The sequence below is a fragment of the Magallana gigas genome, chromosome 6, assembly GCF_963853765.1.
Source record: "Magallana gigas chromosome 6, xbMagGiga1.1, whole genome shotgun sequence".
Lineage (NCBI taxonomy): Eukaryota > Metazoa > Mollusca > Bivalvia > Ostreida > Ostreidae > Magallana > Magallana gigas.
Genome location: NC_088858.1, coordinates 41,577,842 through 41,597,522, shown reverse-complemented (window position 1 = coordinate 41,597,522; position 19,681 = coordinate 41,577,842). Strand labels below are relative to the sequence as shown.

At 34.5% G+C, this 19,681-nt stretch overlaps 3 protein-coding genes across 4 annotated transcripts; 1 reads left to right on the top strand and 2 right to left on the bottom strand.

Annotated features, from left to right (window-relative positions):
• Positions 1 to 1,003: 1,003 nt before the first annotated feature.
• LOC105345907 (uncharacterized protein C19orf47) lies at positions 1,004 to 6,367 on the bottom strand. Of its 2 annotated transcripts, none has more exons than XM_011454264.4 (9): positions 6,237 to 6,367; positions 5,213 to 5,415; positions 4,837 to 4,909; positions 4,306 to 4,428; positions 3,814 to 3,993; positions 3,264 to 3,343; positions 2,748 to 3,033; positions 2,189 to 2,338; positions 1,004 to 1,832 (listed from the first exon to the last, which is right to left on the bottom strand). In XM_011454264.4, the coding sequence occupies exons 1-9, from the start codon at positions 6,244 to 6,246 to the stop codon at positions 1,750 to 1,752; spliced, it is 1,188 nt and encodes a 395-aa protein (XP_011452566.4). In that variant the 5' UTR covers positions 6,247 to 6,367; the 3' UTR covers positions 1,004 to 1,749. The 2 variants fall into 2 exon arrangements, with proteins under 2 accessions (XP_011452566.4, XP_034325533.2); XM_034469642.2 differs by lacking the exon at positions 6,237 to 6,367 and adding an exon at positions 5,529 to 5,975.
• Positions 6,271 to 14,083, top strand: LOC105345875 (serine/threonine-protein phosphatase 2A regulatory subunit B'' subunit gamma). Its single transcript, XM_011454209.4, has 14 exons — positions 6,271 to 6,358; positions 6,592 to 6,885; positions 7,812 to 7,933; positions 8,238 to 8,287; positions 8,399 to 8,453; positions 8,564 to 8,676; positions 9,229 to 9,397; positions 9,525 to 9,569; positions 9,670 to 9,813; positions 10,145 to 10,281; positions 10,480 to 10,555; positions 11,207 to 11,344; positions 11,672 to 11,799; positions 12,156 to 14,083. The coding sequence occupies exons 2-14, from the start codon at positions 6,807 to 6,809 to the stop codon at positions 12,262 to 12,264; spliced, it is 1,365 nt and encodes a 454-aa protein (XP_011452511.1). The 5' UTR covers positions 6,271 to 6,358; positions 6,592 to 6,806; the 3' UTR covers positions 12,265 to 14,083.
• A 3,031-nt stretch (positions 14,084 to 17,114) lies between these two features.
• LOC105345880 (glutathione peroxidase 2-like) lies at positions 17,115 to 19,092 on the bottom strand. Its single transcript, XM_011454226.4, has 2 exons — positions 18,741 to 19,092; positions 17,115 to 17,708 (listed from the first exon to the last, which is right to left on the bottom strand). Exons 1-2 carry the CDS (start codon positions 18,975 to 18,977, stop codon positions 17,352 to 17,354), a joined length of 594 nt encoding a protein of 197 aa, XP_011452528.3. The 5' UTR covers positions 18,978 to 19,092; the 3' UTR covers positions 17,115 to 17,351.
• Between the last annotated feature and the right edge of the window lie 589 nt (positions 19,093 to 19,681).

Here is a 19,681-nt window from a genome sequence, read left to right as displayed (position 1 = left end):
TACATGTCATCTTATCAAAAATCTTGTCAAGCAAAAAGAAAACAGTAAAAAGAACCCCCGGTTCCGACCCGTATGAGCATTCGGCCAAATATCACACAAACACCAATGATAAAATGTGGTGCTTGAATGCCTAAAGAAAAACAAAATTTAACACAGATATTTTTCTTTCTAGTAGCCACTTTTTGAACTGTTCATAAAATGTTTAACTATTTCATGAATTTTCTTTAGCAAACATTTTTACACTAACATATCAGCATAAAATGCTAGGTAAAATATTGCATGCAGGCTTTGAATATTAAAGAAAATACAGTACAAACCATACTGGGTCAGTATTTCATATGAACAATGAGTATTCTGTTTTTCATTCATAAATTATGGTTCTAGAAAACAGTATGTTGATTGGGATTTATTTTTGGCTTGCACACATCTACAATAAGTAAATACACAAGACACTTTAAAAACTCTTTGTAAACTGGTATTTATTATCATCCTACTGAATATACATGTATTAAAACAATTATGACTACATTGAAACAAATATTGATTCCAAATGAAATGGAGCATATCTTGCTATTTATATACCAACCAAAATTTGTACACTCCAAACCCTCTCAAATAAACCCCTAGAATTCATATTACCTACAAGAAATTCATTCCTTCTCCTCTTCAAAAAAATTACTACATCCAAATTAAACTACTCATACAAGAATTGATTTTTTTTTTAATGACAAATCAATTTACCCTAGTATTTAAAAATACTGTCTTTAAAGACCCAAAAAAAATGTAAAAAAATAAATAAATAAAAATTAGACAAATATGCACATACATGTATACTACCTAGTACTGTATACGTTTTCCATATGCAGTGATAATTCATCAGTAGAAACCAATTTGATTGAAAAAATTTGATGTATACAATTTTTTTGTATCATTGAATTGCAACAGGACAAAAAATGAAATATAAATCGTCAGAGTTATTGTATTTCCCCTTACCTTTTTGAACGTTGCAATTTTTAATGAAGATTATACCAGGGTGTAATTAATTCAAAAGGGAGCAATGTTGTAAAATGTATCACTCAGTCTTGTGAGTGATTGATTTTTTACAGACTAAATTAACACATAGTTTAAATATATACCGGTAGTTTAGATGAATGCTAGTCTGCCATGTTGAAAACTGAACTTTATAGGCTAAAAATTCAATGTCAGCCAAACAGTGTTGTCTTCAATATTGTTTTCAAACATATTTCCATCATATTGCACTAAGAGTTTATCATCCAGTCACGAATTTTAACCAACAATGTACAGTTAAAACAACACCTGTAACATTATACAAACATGTACCTGGGAAAAAGAAAATTTTAAATAAAATTTCAGTTTATCAAGATTGTCAGATCACAGCTATGAAATCAAATTGTTACAAAAAAATATCTATAACAAGAAAACCTGCAGAGCTTTGTACACAGTTTGTCAGAACTGTACACACCTGTATGTCATTTAACTAGTAGAGGTCACCTTCATCTAGTAAAGATTGTCTCCTCTCTGCTTGTGAAAGCAATAGATTTCATAACAAGTACATTGTGCTATTCCCTCTAAACTATTAATGCCCAAATCTACATGTAGCACTGACAGTTTGTCCATTTGGAAGCATTCATGATACTGTTGAACTTTAGCGACAGCCTGCACTCTCTCATACATCACATTACAGAGTCACTCTGTTTAACCTTGCGTCATCTCCTTGGAGCCACTGAGTTACACAGCTTTCCCCAGCCTGCTGAAGACACCATTGCTAGAGCTGACCTCTGATTTCTGCCCTTTGCCTTTCTTTGCAATGCCTTCAAAATAAAGCAAAAATGAATCTTAAAAATTCTTTGAAACATTTTTATAAAAGTTACAGCATTCAATTTTAAATCAACAAATAGCATTTGCAACTTAAAATGCAAAAGACAAAGGACTAGATAATTAGCTACCATAAAAATTTTGGACAATGCAAAAAACCTCTAAAGCATTTTACTTTTTTAAAAACTGCATATAAAAGCATAAACTCAAGGTAGTAATTGCAATAGGTAGTAGCATAAAATTACTTCAGAACAAAACATTTAGCTTTTAAGTACAACTAGTAATCCATATACGGTAATTGTCAATAGCTATGTATATTCTATATTTTGTGAATAATGCAGACATCATTTACCTGTCCTGACTGCGGGGCTTTCCCCGTCATCGGTGGTGCTGGACACCACTGGAAGGCTGACCTTCTTTCCCAGCCTCTGTCTGATGCTGGTACCACTACTTGCCATATCCATTGCCGCTGACGATGACATTGGACTTGGTTTGACCACAACTTTTTCAAAAATTAAAAAAAAGGATACTACATGATTATTTGTATGACAAAAAAATAGTTTATGTACTACAGCAAATTGGGGTTTGTAAACCTACATGTAGTACCATGAACTTGTTGCATCCAAAATGAAGAATAAATTAAAATAAAAATGGCATGTCAATTAAGTATATGTGAGTTAATTTTTAGACCTTTGCAATATATTTTGAGCTTGATATCTCTGTTATGAATATTCAATGTGTAAAAAATGCAATTTTTCCTCTATCTTAAATTTGCAAACATATCAAGGGCAATCTCTCTTCTTCTAATCTTGAATCTTAAAGATATACATGCACTTGGTAATTCTCGTTTTCTTCAAACACTCATTTTTGATGCTATTGTTGCAGTGAACAAACCATCGCATTTGACCTACCTGGCTTTTTGGCCACCAGTAGTTTTTTGGTTGTGACTGTCTTCTCCATGATCTTGCCAGTGGCACTTGTCACAGTTTTGTTGGATATGGTGATCTTTCCTAGAGAGGCGTACTTTTTGTTATTGGTGATGGTGACTTTAGTCTTTTTGACTGGTGTTGGAGAGGATTTGAGGACACCAGCATACTCGAGCGGAGGCTCACCAGGATCTGGGTCTGTCTCGACTGATGTTGACGTGGCTGGACGTTTGACTGCTGATTTACCTCCAAGGCGGTTGAAAACAGAGGGCTGAGGATAGAATAGAAACAGTCACATTTACAATGTAAGTACCAGTAGTTTAAAATTAACTTTATATTTCTAATAAGCTTTAACGAGAAAACTTTAATGTGTAGAACAATGCACAACTTCTATAGCCAAGGGTTTTCAGTCCATAAACCAAAAATCCTTGGCTAGAAAAGATGAACAACACAATGGAACTTTCTGAATCAAAGAGTAATGGTATAGTAATTACAACATACTGAGATAGGCGAAGTTTTAGCACTAGTTGGATTGGGAGATTCTTCACCCAGTCTCTCAAACACATTAGATTTTCTCCTTCCTGCAAAATCAAGAATTTGCTTTGAGATTTGTTAAAACTAAAAGTAATTTTGGTGTGATGCAAAAAAGCATGAAATCACCAGTCAGATTCAAAAGTAAATAGCTCTATTTCATTGGGAGATGCCAAAAGTATAAAACATATACAGGTACATTGTTAATCTTCAAGTCTGCAAAACTACAACTGCACTCCTTTAGCTACCTTTATTCCTTATGTATTTTTTCTGAATGACTTTTAAAGATTGTTCTACCTTTGAATTCCAATGAAGCACATTTAAAAAAAATTCATTATTCATCCCCATTATCTACCACAGAAATTTTTACTCCCAAGAAGCTAAAACTTTTAAGTTTTTGTACTTAATGCAAAAACCTTTCATAAAAAGAAAAAGTACATGTACCAGTATAGCAAACCTTACAATATTCCATTTTCTAATGTACAGTGCAAACATATTGTCCAATTTTTTGTGTATATACCTGCTGGCAGACCCTGTTCTAATATTTTCTGAGTTTTGGCGGTGGTACCCGAGGGCATTTTTATTTTGTACCTGCCCTCATGCTCAGGTAAAACCCTTCGAGATTTGGGGACTGGAACCTCTTCTTGTAACCGTGTACTAACAGGTATTTTAACAACATTACTCATATCTTTAGGAGATTCTGCAAAAAGATAAATAAAAATTTATTATTTATGTGTATAATATTTTAAGATAAGTGGAAGAAAATAGACTCTTCAGTTAGCATGAATTTATTTATATAGGGGTATTTGCTGTAACAATTCGTACTGATCTTAACAACTTGAATTGTTAATGTTTTAAAGGTATGAAAAATTTAACATTTTGCAATTATATAAGAGACTTCCTATGATTGATGCATGTACATGCCTATAAAAAAAATTTGTAATCATAAGCAATATGTACGTATATAATTAATTGTTTATAATTAGAATAGCCATAATTCAGGGCAACCTACCTGATCGAGGGGATTCACCTAGTCTGGCGGACAGCTCCCTGGACAGCTTTGGAACAATGGGCAGGTTCATGGGGGCAGCATCCGGGTCTTTACCAATGTAGTGATTAACTGTCCGGCTCGCAGCTATATTTACACAAAGAAATATGTGTACAGTTACCATATGAGTTTTAAGATCTAAGTTGGTCAGAGCAAATTGGATCAAGAGAAATATTCTCTTTGACCATGGGAGTCATATGCATGTGTGTAAGTAACTAACTTTACCTCAAAATATAATAATAATATGTAAACATACAAACTACAATACTACATGTATATCTCAAAATAATTTCTTGTTACTTATATGTATATACTGATTATTACAAATAGATTAAAATATGCAAATTATGATGGGCTGCAATCTGGTGATAATAGAACATGTCTTAAAAATCATTGAAACTGAACTCTCAGAACCTCTAAAATCAATAAGTGGAGATGACATATCACAGTTTTATAAGAACTGTAATTTTTCCTCTCTCAGGTATGTTGTCTTACCTGTTGACCTTTTAGGAACCAGTGGGACTGGCCTGTCTGCCACAGAACCTTTCAGAGCCTTGTCACGGGCATTCTTAAAAATTTGTTTGAAAAAAAATGACATTGAATCTGTTTTGTTTTGACATAAAATCAAATGAAACAAATGTATTGGTATGCTTAAATAATCTAAATCTATAGGAATTTAGATAATGACAGATTTGTCGATGAAATAAAAACCTTGGTTACTCATTTAATAAAAACGCAAGAATGTTTGTCTTTGTTTTATTTTCACATTATATGAAGTGATGTACATTTACCAGTTTTTGTTTTATAAGGAATATAACTTCTATAGATGAATTAAACTGATTCATTCATAGTACTCTACTATGGAATATACCTGAGAATGGACTTCTTTTGCATGCTTGAGAATCCCAATAACATCACCCAGCACTGTTATCCCCATGTCTTTGAGGTATTCTTTGGTCAGATCTATCAACATGTCCTTCTGAATGCGATTATCTGTGAAAATGATGGCATAGTTTGTTGCCTCCCCTGCTGGTATCCCACATTCTGTGAAAAACTTTATCCAAAAGGATGTGTCTGCAAAATGGATGCATTTCAGTTTACAAATAGAAGATACTTTCAAAGCAAATATCAGCTGGAAAAAATGATATCATTTAAGGTATTCAATGTATAACGACCACATTTTGTACCTTATAAATGAATGGTCCAATATTCTTAATCATGGTATCATTTTGATTCTGACAGAAGGTGTTATCAAATAAAAATACTCCACCAAAGGAATTTTCAAAATTTAAACAAGGGTCTGTTACCCTCGTAACCCATGTAACCCTGTTTCAGAACATAGCTAAGTATAGAAACAAGGGTCTGCCTTTGGTGTGTTACCTTCGTTACCCCTGTTATCCTGTTTTACAGTAGACATGGGTTTTATACAGAATTTGAAACATGGTTGAAGTTTAAATCAGGAAGGGTAATTATTATATTAGTCTGGTTTCATTTGTAACTAGGTTACAAATTTGCCGCACTGGGAAACTGTATTGTATTCTTGCCATATATATGCACGTGTCTACTTCACCAAATATTACATTGACTTTTAAGTGAATCTAAAAAACGTAGAAAACCATCACATCTTGAATTAATTTGCGGATTCAGAATCACATTGACAGTATCCCTGATTTTCAGTGTCACCCGCACCCCCCCCCCCCCCCCCCCCCCATCATATAATCCTGTTTTCTGAGCTATTTGATTAAGTTTCGAGAAATATATGTATAAACATAATCAATAAATGTCGTCTACTATCACTATAAATCTAAGAACAATCCTTATTCATGTCTGTTTAAACTATGACCATAAAAGTCCTGAATGCCTAATTTTCAATAGAAAAAAAATATTTTTTTTACCAGACGCCATCTTTTTTGGAGTGTTCAGTGTAAGCCAATTTGTACTGGTAATATTTCGTAGTCTGGATTCAATTCATGTTGCTTTGTTCAGTGCATCGTTTTCCTTTTTCATTTAATCAGAGGTAATCGACTACTCTTTAAATGCAAGGCTATAGTATTCTTTAACGTCTTATTTAATCATGGCTTTGATTATGAAGATTATTATGATATATTTTTTAAAAATAAATATTGCATGCCTAACATGCACCAACATATGCGAAGTTTGTAGGAATTTTAAAGAAATATATCTAAAATGCAATCATGCTCTGATCTCAAGATCTGAAACATGTATCGTAAAATATTTCATTTGTTTCAGGTTTCGTCTTGTCCGAACATGAAAGTGGATTGAGTTATTTCCCTTAGAGGGTTTACGGTGTCGCTGCTTTGAGTTTCCAAGCAGTTGACCAATGAGATGCCTGGACATGAAATAAGAGAGGGAATGAAAATAAAGAAAATGGCATTGACAGTATTTTGTGAGGATATAAAGAGAATGGAATCGGGCTTATTATGAAGTAGATTTATTAAGCTAAAATGACATTGACGGCTTTGGAAAGAAAGTTTGAAATGGAATTGAAGAAAGTGTTGAGAAAATTTGTGGAGAACCACAAAAGTGAGTGTAAGGTCTGAAAAGGGGCCTGAAAATGTAAACAAAGCCTTTGAGTCAGAGTGGTGCATTTCCTATTTATGTTATTTTATTTCGTGTATGTTGCATCTTTTCTCGCATAAATAGGTGACTTGTACAGAGATACACAAATTGCTGGATACACCAGAGGGACTCTTCACAACCTTTTTGTCTTCTAATTACTATATAGCCACCCCTTTACTATACTGTATATTTATATATATTCCGGTAATGTGTATATTGTACAGTATAGGGGTGGTCACATATTGAGAAGACAAAAAAAGTTCCTGCCGAGTACATGTCTATACTCAAAATGTAATGTGTTAAGTTCCATGGAACATGCACATTTTTTAGTAAAGCCTTTTCAATTGCAAGAATGGTCTGATTAGTATCCTTGATCACAGCTGATTCATGCCGAAAGCATACATATTGGACTTGTGGCTAAGAAATATGTACAGATTTGTACGTTTTGTTACAAGCAAGCTAAAATATCTCGGCAAAACAGTTTCATATAAAGTTTGTAAGATACAGCGTTTCTGAGATTTTTTGGCATGAAAAGAGTAATGTATTGTGTATGCATGGGTTTTTTTTGTTATAATAACTATACAAAATCCAGTGTATCTAAGATTTAAACATGATGCGTGTGTTTTTTAAATGCATTTTTGAGTCCTGTGTTGGTCTGGCACTCTGAAAGCATGGCAAATGAATATGTCATTGAAGCAATTACTAAGTTTATAGTGCAGATATACTTCTCCATTAAATTTCTCAAAAGAACAAAAGTTGTCAATCTTTTCTGCTTCCTATAGACTGGATTGAAAAAAAATTACAGCAAATGTAAGCAAGTGTGCTATCAATTCTAGAAGCCAAGTAATTTCTAATGTATGTTGCAATTAACATGTCATTTTAAATTGCAGAAAAGAAAGGGTCTGATCTTAGCATAGCAAAGGCTGAAGAATCTGCTTTATTTACAAAATATTACTCAGAATGGAAAGGAATTGACAATACGTACAAGAATGAACCAGCCTTGTATGTCAAAGTGAGTACCACTATGTTGTTCAGTTAATCATATTAAGGCTTATGATGAGGTTGTTAATATCATGCATAGCATCAACATAATGCACACAACTCACCGTCGCTCTTATGATTGGCCTAAAATACATTAACTTTGATTCTCATTGCAATTCTTTTACGTGACATTAAAACAGGGGAAGGGGAATTAGAGCAACAAATCTCAAGTTTTTAAAATTCAGTAGGTCTACTAACATCTGAGACCAGTAGTTAGGTTCTTTCAATCCTTTGCAATTTCTCCTCTGTAATAAGAATCATGTTCTTTTTTCTAGCTTCCTTCAGAGGATGAACCATTGATGCTGAAATTAAGAGAAGAATCCAGGTAATATGAGTTCAGTTGCAGTACATCTCTATGAGTTTATGTTGATTTTATTAGCAATTCTGAATTAAAGGAAAATACTTTCCAACTGGCTTATTTTTGCTGTTTTTTTAGAGCTGTGTTTCTACAAAGAAGAAGTCGAGAGCTACTCGATAATGATGAATTACAGGTAAAATGGATGTTTTCTACAAGATCTAGATAAATGCAAATTGTGCCTTATATATTGTGTTCTAAATCAATGAATGCCTTGTGTCAATGGTTTACTGTTTTCTTCCACAGAGACTGTGGTTTCTGCTGGACCAGCACCACACTCCCCCCATTGTGGGGGAGGACCAGATGATTAATTATGAAGACTTTCTCAAAGTGGGGGAGGAAGCTGGACCTAAATGCAGGTATGAACACCACTGGTTTTTTTTGGAGACTGTTTTTTATTTTAGATAGGATGTTCATTTAAGGCAAGTTTCTTTAAAAGGAAATCCCACTTTTAGTATTGTTAAACATATATATGCCATAATTTATTATTATGCATCATTTTTGTATTGTACTATTTTATACATAAGAAAATAGAAATTATTACTACTGTAGTAGAATTATTATACCCATCAAAAACATTTTGTGAGGTATCCTTTATAATTACTTCAAGTACAGTTACAAAGATTTTGCACAAAATCACTTTTGAATTCGATAAATAGTAATGATTTGCTTAAAAGAAATCAAACAACGGAAGATCACACTCATTACCACACCAACAGTAAAACATGCTCAAGATATATCAAAGCACCAGGGAAGAATTATTAGGATATATACTATTGGGAGAATAGAACTCACTTTGCTGTAAGCGCAAATTCATTATCAGTATGTTAGCTGTAACTGTGTTTCCCAGGACCTTTGGGGAGATTTACATACATGTATGTAAACATTTAACCATTTTACTGCTTTTTCAGGCAGTTCTTTACAGCCTCTGTGTTCACCAAACTCCTTCAGATGGACCCCTACGGCAGGATCTCCATCATGCAGTTCTTTAACTATGTCATGAGGAAGGTCTGGCTCCATCAAACTAGGATTGGTCTGTCTCTCTATGATGTCGCTGGTCAGGGATATCTCAAAGAATCGGTAAAACCACCTGATAATACATGTATTCAAACTATTGCATATACAGTGTATTTTGAAGCTGCCTACTTTATACAAGTATAGCAAAAGGTTATTTTTTTTCATATATATATATTTTTTTTTTATTTAGGATCTAGAAAATTACATTTTAGAGCTGATTCCAACACTGCCTCAGGTATGAATTGTATTGTTTCATTCACTACTGAAGGCAAATGTTAAAAGGTTCAGAATACCATAGAACCAGTATACTTCTGACACTGTTTTCAATTTTACAGCTGAATGGGTTAGAGAAATCTTTCTACTCATTCTATGTGTGTACTGCTGTCAGAAAATTCTTCTTTTTCTTGGATCCCATGAGGACTGGTCGAATCAAAATCCAAGACATCCTTGCTTGCAGTTTTCTAGATGATTTATTAGAGGTTTGTAGATTTATTCATTTTTGCAGTGATTAAAATTTGTATAATGTTTAAATACCAGCACTGAGTAGATCTAGTCTATTAAATAATTTTATGGAAGATTTTTATATATTTACTGAGCATTTGATTGATATTTCAATGCCAGTCATTGATTTTTCACATTGCAAAAGGAATTAATGAGAATATTTTTCAGTGGACTGATGCAACAAATAAGTTGATATGTTGCAGACAGACAGTTGTTTGACATGTACCTTTTTTAAAGTGTGTATTTGTAAAGAACTTTATGAAATATGTTCAAGTTTGATTTAATTATGTCAACTTGGTTCTAATTCAGCTTCGGGATGAGGATTTATCGACAGAGATGCAGCAATCCAACTGGTTCTCTGCCCCCTCGGCCCTACGTGTATATGGACAGTATCTCAACCTGGACAAAGATCACAACGGCATGCTCAGTAAAGAGGAGTTGGCCAGGTAGGGGACAAGAACCAGCCAAACATTTTAAAAAGACTGCAGGCAATTTTGGTCTAAAAGTTCTTGTGTTTCATGAGAATATTCAATGCTTATTAAACAAAGTGTGTCAAAATGTTTTAGTGATTGCTACAAAAAAGGTACATGTATTACATTGTAGAAATTGTGAAAAGTTATAAACCTACAACTGTTTTGTTCCAGGTATGGAACAGGTACCCTCACTCAGGTGTTTCTAGATCGAGTTTTTCAAGAGTGCCTTACATATGAAGGAGAAATGGTAATTTTGTAGTTTTAGATGTACCAGTAAATGTTACCGGTATATCAAATTAATCTATCAACCGAAATGAACAATATTTTTAATGGGATGCCATTATTTATTTGGTATTACAGTATCTCATATACATAGCCATTAGGTCATTTTGAGATAAGAATTAAGGCTTTTATCGCAATTGAAAATAAGAATTATTTTTCTAAGGATCCTCCAAACCTTTGGGAAAAGTTTGGCATACAGGCTTAAACGTCTTTTTTCCTAAGAGTTATAGAATTTAAGCATTGGTTAGATTTAGAAATGTCAGAAAAAAGGATCAATTTGGAGAATTAATAAACTTATGAAAGTTTATCTCTATTCATAAAAAATTCATTAAAAAAAGTCCTTGCTGCATTTAAACTCGGGACCTGCAGGTCACTATACCCACTGCGCTTCAAACATAGCCACTAAAATTTAATGATGTAAACAGTTTCGCAGTGGGTAGAGAGAGATCCTGGTGTTGTGACATATTGTCATATACATGTATATAGTAAAAGTCACTAGGTGTTGATGATCCTATAAAGTTAATATTTGGAAAAATGTAGATTCTAACTCAACTCTGAATTACCTTTTACATTTGTATCTGTATTTAAGCATTGCACACCTGTCCTTGTATTGTAGGACTACAAGACTTACCTGGACTTTGTGCTTGCTTTGGAGAATCGAAGGGAGCCACAGTCCCTTCGTTACTTGTTCAGAATCCTGGATGTCAAACATGTGGGATATCTCAATGTCTTCTCATTGAATTTCTTCTTCAGAGTAAGTGAGGAGATATGTTCTCTGTTCTTTCTGTTGTTCGTTGGTTTTTACAAAGCAAGACATCTACATGCAAATTGAAAGTGAAAATTCCTCCAGTTTGTCTGATCATCAGACCTACCCTCATCAAATTTTCTATCATTAAAGTCAAATTTTATGATAGGACAAATAATTGTTACTTTAAGACTTATGAAGCATGGCTGTAGAGCAGATAGTGTTAAATGTTTTGAAATGATTTAACTTAACAGTTCTGGTGTTTATATGAAGTATCTTTTTTCTTGTTTTATACATGCCAATAGATGCTAAAATGTTTGTATATTTTTTTTTCAGGCTATACAAGAGCAGATGAAAATTCATGGTCAGGAACCAGTTTCTTTTCACGATGTGAAAGATGAAATCTTTGACATGGTCAAACCTAAGGATCCTATACATATAACACTCAGAGATCTCATCAACTGGTAACCTCTTTAAATTTATAGCACTCTTCTAGTTTTAGTTATTTAGAAATTGTGGTCTTGTATCAATTAATGCAATTTAAACAATTAGAAATAACCTGATTGCATTGATTTAAAAAAAGGTCAACATTTTAAATGCTGATGATATCAGGAATATTGAAAGTTTTTTTTTTTAATTCACTGTATGAAAACATAATTTAAATATATTGATTTCACTGTTGATGGCATTACATGTAATATGTTTGACTCGCTGACAACAATTTCCAAATATTTACATTGTATTTGTACAACTGCACCAGTACACCCCCACCCCCACCCCAGAATACACTGTACTTGATGGCTGTGAATTGATGTTTCAGTGGTAAGGGAGACACAGTGGTGAGCATACTCATTGATCTGAATGACTTCTGGACCTACGAGAACAGAGAGTACCTTGTACCAGAGTCGAGTGAGGAATCCGATATATAACCCGGACTCCCTCGGATACTGATCTGTGTCCTGAAACACTCTGTCCCGCCATTGTGGATCCAAAGATTTGGCACTCGGAAAGGAATGTTAAGTTCCTACAGAGGCCCACTCACAGAATTCCAGACTTATACTGATGCCATGTTGTTAATGCTGTCTCATTTTTGTCAGTCACATTTTGCCAAGTAAAACCATTTTTACACGATTCTTTATTTGATCATCATCTTATACAGTAGGTGTGCATGTATTCAAGAGATGTTCATATTTTGTCTATTGATTCAATACTGTAATCATGGTTTTTTTTTTACTTTTAAGACAGAAAAATAATCTCCGTCCATGAGCCATCTACTAGTTCTACCATTTTTAATTGCATGTATTTATTTATGATGAGTACACAATATTGTAAGATTTGTACTCAAAATTTATTTGATTGCATCCCATGTGAATATTTTGTCAGAAATGTAAGTCCTTTATACATGTACAATGTATGATAGTCATCAACATCATTGTGGCATTCTCAGTTTTCTATTGTAATGTATTTAATTTTTTTTTGTATACATGTACGTGTACATTTGGGCATTTGCAGAAGAACTTCTATTTACTGTAAATTAAAATCATAATTTAGTTTAGAAAGGAGGGTGGGTTTGATGGTCAACAGATTCCATTGCTAGCCTTGATTATTAGTAACTTAGCAGTATTATCAGGATTTAGGATTCTCACCATTCATTTACCCGAATATCATTTTGCCAAATAGTTCATGCCAATTAATCAAAATCAATGATTATAAATTGCTGGAAGAAAGGTTAAAGATGTATACATTACCATGTTTTATTCATATTGGGTGTTACATGTATATTGTAATATACTGTAGTACGCTGTGTGTTTGTACATCAATATTATTATGTTGTTTATCATAAATAGTCAACAGGCAGTGGGAATGATGCTTACATACATTATATTGAAACCGAAAGATTTCTCGTTTCCTTAGGTAAAGTATTTGTCATTGATATTTAGGTTTGGAAATTTGCTTGTTCTGTATATGGCCATATTCATTTTGTGGGAAAAGGTCTCGAAATAATTGCCTATATGTTTTGTATTCATTGCACATTATGGGTTATGTATAGTGCTGTCAATGTTTGTGAGCCACTAGTATACAGAATAATGTTATAGTTTTACAGAGTTCTTTTGAAACTACAGATGTACTAGTACTAGATTTATAAGTAGACATTTAGTGAAAGGTTTTCTACCAGTACTATATGTATTCAAGTGGAAATTACCAGTTGTAGCTGCCAACGTTTGTGCATGTAATGCATTTGCTTTTGTTTTTATGCAAGCTTAGTTAAATACGGTAAAGTCTGCTTTAATTATAGCCAGGTCATCTGAAATCCATCCACTTCATGTTTTCACCAATATATATATATAAAATGAACTGATGTTTGGTGTATATCACACTTTGATCATCCTATCATGACAAGTAACTGATTGTTGAGGGTTTAAATAGACATCTACATAAAGGGGTCAATCTTTGCCTCGGGTCACAATTTTTTTTTGTTTAAAAAAAAAGTAACAGTTCATAATTTTTATGTGTAAGATAGATTGTAGAACCATTTCATATTTTGGCAGTCTGTTTTTCCTTTGCATAATGATAAGCATTATTGACTTCATTTGTTATTTGATGTGCAATGAAATCAGCCTGTATCACGTGTAATGTGCAATTGAACATTATAAGAAGTCAGGTGACTGGTCCCGTTTTAGCACTGCCCTCACTCTGTGGTGTATCTATTGATGTAGTCCTTGTGAATAAATTCATGGTGTATCATTACCTGTCTGTTTTCTTTTTTGGCTCACCTGAGCTGAAAGCTCAAGTGAGCTATTCTGATCACATTTTGTCTGTCGTCCGTCTGTCCTTAAACTTTTCACATTTTCAACATCTTCTCAAGAACTACTGGGCCAATTTCAACCAAACTTGGCACAAATCATCCTTAGGCAAAGGGGATTCAAAGTTGTGAAAATTAAGGGCCACACCCATTTTCAAGGGGAGATAATTAAAAATTTTGAGAATATTTCAAAAATCTTCTTCTCAAGAACCATAAAGCCAGGAAATCTGAAACTTGTGTGGAAGCATCCTCAGGTAGTGTAGATTCAAAGTTGTGAAATTCGTGATCCCTGGGGGTAGGGTGGGGCACAATGGAGGGTCGAAGTTTTACCTAGGAATATATAGAGTAAATCTTTAAAAATCTTCTCCTCAGAAACTAATCAGCCAGGAAAGCTGAAACTTGTGTGGAAGCATCCTCAGGTAGTGTAGATTCAAAGTTGTGAAATTCATGACCCCCGGGGGTAGGGTGGGGCCACAGTGGGGGCTCGAAGTTTTACATAGGAATATATATAGTAAATTTTAAAAATCTTCTCGGAAACTAATCAGCCAGGAATGCTGAAACTTGTGTGTAAGCATCCTCAGGTAGTGTAGATTCAAAGTTGTGAAATTTATGACCCCCCGGGGGTAGGGTGGGGCCACAATGGGGGCTCGAAGTTTTACATAGTAATATATAGAGGAAATCTTTAAAAATCTTCTCCTCAGAAACTAATCAGCCAGGAAAGCTGAAACTTGTGTGGAAGCATCCTCAGGTAGTGTAGATTCATAGTTGTGAAAATCATGACCCCCGGGGGTAGGGTGGGCCCACAATGGGGGTCAAAGTTTTACATAGGAATATATAGAGTAAATCTTTAAAAATCTTTTTCTCAGAAACTAATCAGCCAGGAAAGCTGAAACTTGTGTGGAAGCATCCTCAGGTAGTGTAGATTCAAAGTTGTGAAAATCATGATCCCTGGGAGTAGGGTGGGCCACAGTGGGGGGGGGGGGGGGGGGGGGGCGAAGTTTTACATAGGAATATATAGAGTAAATCTTTAAAAATCTTCTTTCCAGGAACTAATCAGCTAGGAAAGCTGAAACTTGTGTGGAAGCATCCTCAGGTAGTGTAGATTCAAAGTTGTGAAAATCACGATCCCTGGGGGTAGGGTGGGGCACAATGGAGGGTCGAAGTTTTACATAGGAATATATACAGTAAATATTTAAAGATCTTCTTCTCAGAAACTAATCAGCCAGGAAAGCTGAAACTTGTGTGTAAGCATCCTCAGGTAGTGTAGATTCAAAGTTGTGAAAATCATGATCCCTGGGGGTAGGGTGGGGCCACATTGGGGGGGGGGGTGTTAAAGTTTTACATAGGAATATATAGAGTAAATCTTTTAAGATCTTCTCAGAAACTAATCAGCCAGATGATTCTTTATAATTGTTAAGACTTTGGCTCCAGGACAATTCTTTGGCCTCACAAGAAGGTTCAGAGTTTGATGTAGCTTTATATCCCATATATAAACAATTATTAAGAATCTTTTTGAGAACTGCAATACTACTATAAAATCAGCCTGTTAGAAAAGGGAGTAATGATTATAAACATAAGAATATCCAGGGGGAAAAATTGATTTTATTTATACAGGATCTACATGTATTATTGTACATTGTCCAGATAGTGTTTGTATTATGACTCCATTAAGCTGATTTTATCATACCTGTTGTTCTTCAGGTGAGCGATGTGGCCCATGGGCCTCTTGTTTAAAGATTTGCACTAGAAATATTTGTAATTAGAATCATTTAACTGTGTCTTCTGGCAAGCCCTCACCAGGTAGGGAAGACAATATCTTTTTTTATATTCCCTGGAGGGGACTGACCTATCCCGGCAAAATGTCTTAGGAAAGCAAAACAAAAGTTTGATTTTTGATGACTCAAAAAAGGAGAGAAGTGGAAGGGTCCAACCCAACCCCAACCCCCACCCCCACCGATAGTATATGTACGTGCCTGCTTTTGATATTATATAGATTACATTATAAACATATTTAAGTCCTAGCGTAAATTTGGTGATAATTGTAAATTTAATCAGAAATTTCCGATTAGTAATTTTAATCTGGCCCGTAATTATCAATTCCATGCGCCAAGCAGGATTACATATTGATATTGCACAGAGGATGTGATTCCTTTTGTGTTCTCCCTGTCATCGTCTTCAGAATCAATTTCTGCTCAAAATGATAACTTAATAACGAGAATCGCCGGATGGGAGGGGGTGTCGAAATTCGCCGTTGTGTAAGTGTTTTAAACATGTTACGTTACAAAATAATTAATTCAGGTTTCAAAGTTTGTTCCAAACAAACCTGTAATGCGAAAACCTGAACACCCCCTCCACACGACCGAATATTTCCTTCAGCGACAGAAAATGATCAGCCTTATCGGAAAAAAAAAAATCATTCAGAAAGGTACGAGGATTAATGAGATTATACCTGGAAATTGGAGTAAATAATTATAAATCGTTGCACTAAATCCACGGAGAATCGGTACCGCTGACTGTCTGCCGCAGAATCCAAACTATCAATATTTCAGGCTAAAGCAAATACAATTAGCTAATTCTAGCCCCAAGAAATGACTTGGCTTTTTGGGGAAAATGCTGATTGTATATCTCTATCATGATTGATGAAAAATCAGCGAGAATAACCCTGGTCCTGTTTTTTGCATCAACTGTACAAAATTTACTTGTTCTTCAAGGATCTTTTATCAAGACAAAGTTTGGTAGGACGGGATGATAGCGCACTTTGCATCACTGCATCTACTTCTGACTTTTTCCCCTGTTCATTCGATATTATTGCAAATGAGATGTTTATTTCTTTTTAGGAAAAGGGGACAAGATCTAGAAGATTGACTTTGACCTTCAGTAGCTAGGGCTAGACTTCTAGTAGTGAAATTAGTTGCCAGGGACTAGCGCCTTTCCTGTTGGTTCCTGGTTTGGTAAATAATGACTAAAACAACTCCATTTCATTATGTTTTGAGCTTTTAATGTTTACATGAATTCCGGCAACAAGAAAACGTAAATGAATAGAGGGGAGTTGTCGTTGTACATCATATTCTCACTGCTCTGTGTCAGGAGCTTTATAGAAGAATACTCATGGATACAGTTCACCTTTACACATTTACAATTTCTTGTTTAACTTAAGAATAATAATGAATAGGAGATAATGTAATTTTTTTTAATAAGGACAATTAAGGACTATTATTTAACCTTAAACTCCTCTAAAAGTTTCTTGATTTCACTCTGAATATTCATCATGATGTAATGTCTGCTGTAGCGCCGGTGCGGTTTGCCGTCAGGTGTGATAAGAAACTTCTCGAAGTTCCACGCTATATCGTTCCTGCTCACGGGGGCCCAGAGAATTTTACTGGCGCTGGTCATGAATGAGGTGGAGTCGTCACTCGGGAGGGGCAGACGCTCCCTCAGGAATTTGAAGATGGGGTGGGCGTTTTCTCCGTTCACTTCTAGCTTTTCGAAGACCGGAAACTTGGGTTCGAATCCATTGCCAGGGCGCACGTACTTCAGAGTATTCAGAATCTCTACTCCATTTCCATTTTCCTTTTAAAATTAAATTAGATAAAACGTTTTAATTTAAGGAACTCACAGAATTCAAGGTTTTGAATTAGAGAAAAAGTCGTGTTACTTTGCAGACAAATTATAAATATATAATAATTGTCTTATAATCATTATTTTTTCCTACATACATGTAATTTCGTTTTGTTTTTTGTTTGGGGGGGGGGGGGGTGATACATGTACTTTTACATATAGAAATGTTTATTCAACAGACAAAGGTCCTTGAGGGGTATATACAATAAAAACAATAATAAATGATTATAACAAATAATGGATAAAATACGTGGAAAGAATGTCCAGACCCACATTATAAGCTTAGTCTACTGCATGCAAAATGATTTCTAGACTTGTATAACGTTATGTCACAAGTAGCAAGGTTATTAACTGCGGCTATACAATAACAAGGATAATCAACGAGCATTGCATATTTAAATATTGTACTGGTTAAGTAAGTATAGTCGGTTACAAGTACCTTTTTTCTGAGAGGTTATAGTTTGATGTTATAAATTACACGCACGTCCCGGATCCGATCAAATAGCTTTAAATGTCACCATGCAGTGTTCTGTTTATTCTGATAAATAATGGCTTCACTGTTTACTAAAACTTATTGCACACGTACCAAATCCATTGTAAATTTGATTCACTAAAGTACATTTATTACAAGAGTGCATACAGTACAAATACAGATTCGCAGCTTGTCGAAAGACAGACAATGGCCCCTCTCTCTCTCTCTCTCTCTCTCTCTCTCTCTCTCTCTCTCTCTCTCTCTCTCTCTCTCTCTCTCTCTCGTTTAAGTCCTTTAGAATGTGATTAACATGAACAATCTAATCTAGATACTAAATAAAAAAAATTATAATCAATACAGTCATGTAGAATTATAAAAAAAAATGTACATATGTATATCATGTATAATTTCTCTTTACGGAAAACAACGCTGTTTAATTAAGGTTCTTATTACGTAGTATATATTACACTCTCCCATCAAGAAATATAATTATGAGTTAAATAATTTCCTACCTGGTGTCCAAATTGGTTAGAGGGAAACCCGAGAACCACAAGCTTGCCGGCGAATTTGTCGACCAGCTCGTTCATCATCGGATAGTCCCTCTTGGTGGTGTCTCAGAGGGAAGCCACATTCACCACCAAAATCACCTTCCCCTCATACTGCTTGAAGTCAATTTTTTCTCCTTTCAAAGTTTTCGCCGAAAACTGCAAAAAATTGTCAATTCTGACCGGGCTCTTGACGCTTGCCATGTTTAAACCGGTACAGTGTTTTGGAAAATAAATCCCGAGCAGTTAAAGATATCTGATTAGAGGGGCCTTTTTTTCCCGATTGTTCCTGTGTGTATGCCTAATGTGTATGCGTTAAAATGACATTCAGCTGAGAATCGATCAATATATGATTATACAGGTATACGCTTCTTTTGTACCTAGGGGCACATTTCAAAATCTTAGGTTTAATAATCATATATACATGTACCAACATATACAAAAGATAGTTTTTAGTATTATTTCATAAAAAAATATATTTACTTCATCTTCCTAAAAGAACATTAAATAAAAATTCAATAAAATTTAATGTAATTTTGTTCACTTCAATTTGCTCCTAAAAGCGGAGGGAGAGGGCAACTCCATCGATCATAAATCAATTTTTAAGAAAACTTTTGGAGGTGGGGGTGCAGACCCCCCCCCCCTCTTTTGCTACATGTTTGCAGCCCTGGAGTATTTAATTATACATTCATATAGGTTCACTCAACGAGGGGAGGTAGAACCAAGATCCTTTTTTCATCTTGCTCAATGTCCCCTTTCTAAATTTTCCCAACCCCTCTCAGTTTTAAGATGCTACTTAATGCTATATTTATTAATCAATATTCACCAATGTTCGAAAGCAACTTATAGTTTGATGTATAATCATACAATATGTATTCATTTCTTTTAAATCTACTTAAAGCTATTTA

Bases quoted from the DNA above. Each gene is read 5' to 3' on its own strand.
- LOC105345907 (XM_011454264.4), bottom strand. The intron at 4,910-5,212 runs GTATATTCCATA...CAAATTTTTAAG, and splicing joins CAAAAGAAGTCCATTCTCAG to AATGCCCGTGACAAGGCTCT. The intron at 3,344-3,813 runs GTATATACACAA...TTGATTTTGCAG, and splicing joins AGAACAGGGTCTGCCAGCAG to GAAGGAGAAAATCTAATGTG.
- LOC105345875 (XM_011454209.4), top strand. From the start codon at position 6,807: ATGACATTGACGGCTTTGGAAAGAAAGTTTGAAATGGAATTGAAGAAA. The intron at 8,288-8,398 runs GTAATATGAGTT...CTGTTTTTTTAG, and splicing joins AAATTAAGAGAAGAATCCAG to AGCTGTGTTTCTACAAAGAA. The intron at 9,398-9,524 runs GTAAAACCACCT...TTTTTTATTTAG, and splicing joins AGGGATATCTCAAAGAATCG to GATCTAGAAAATTACATTTT.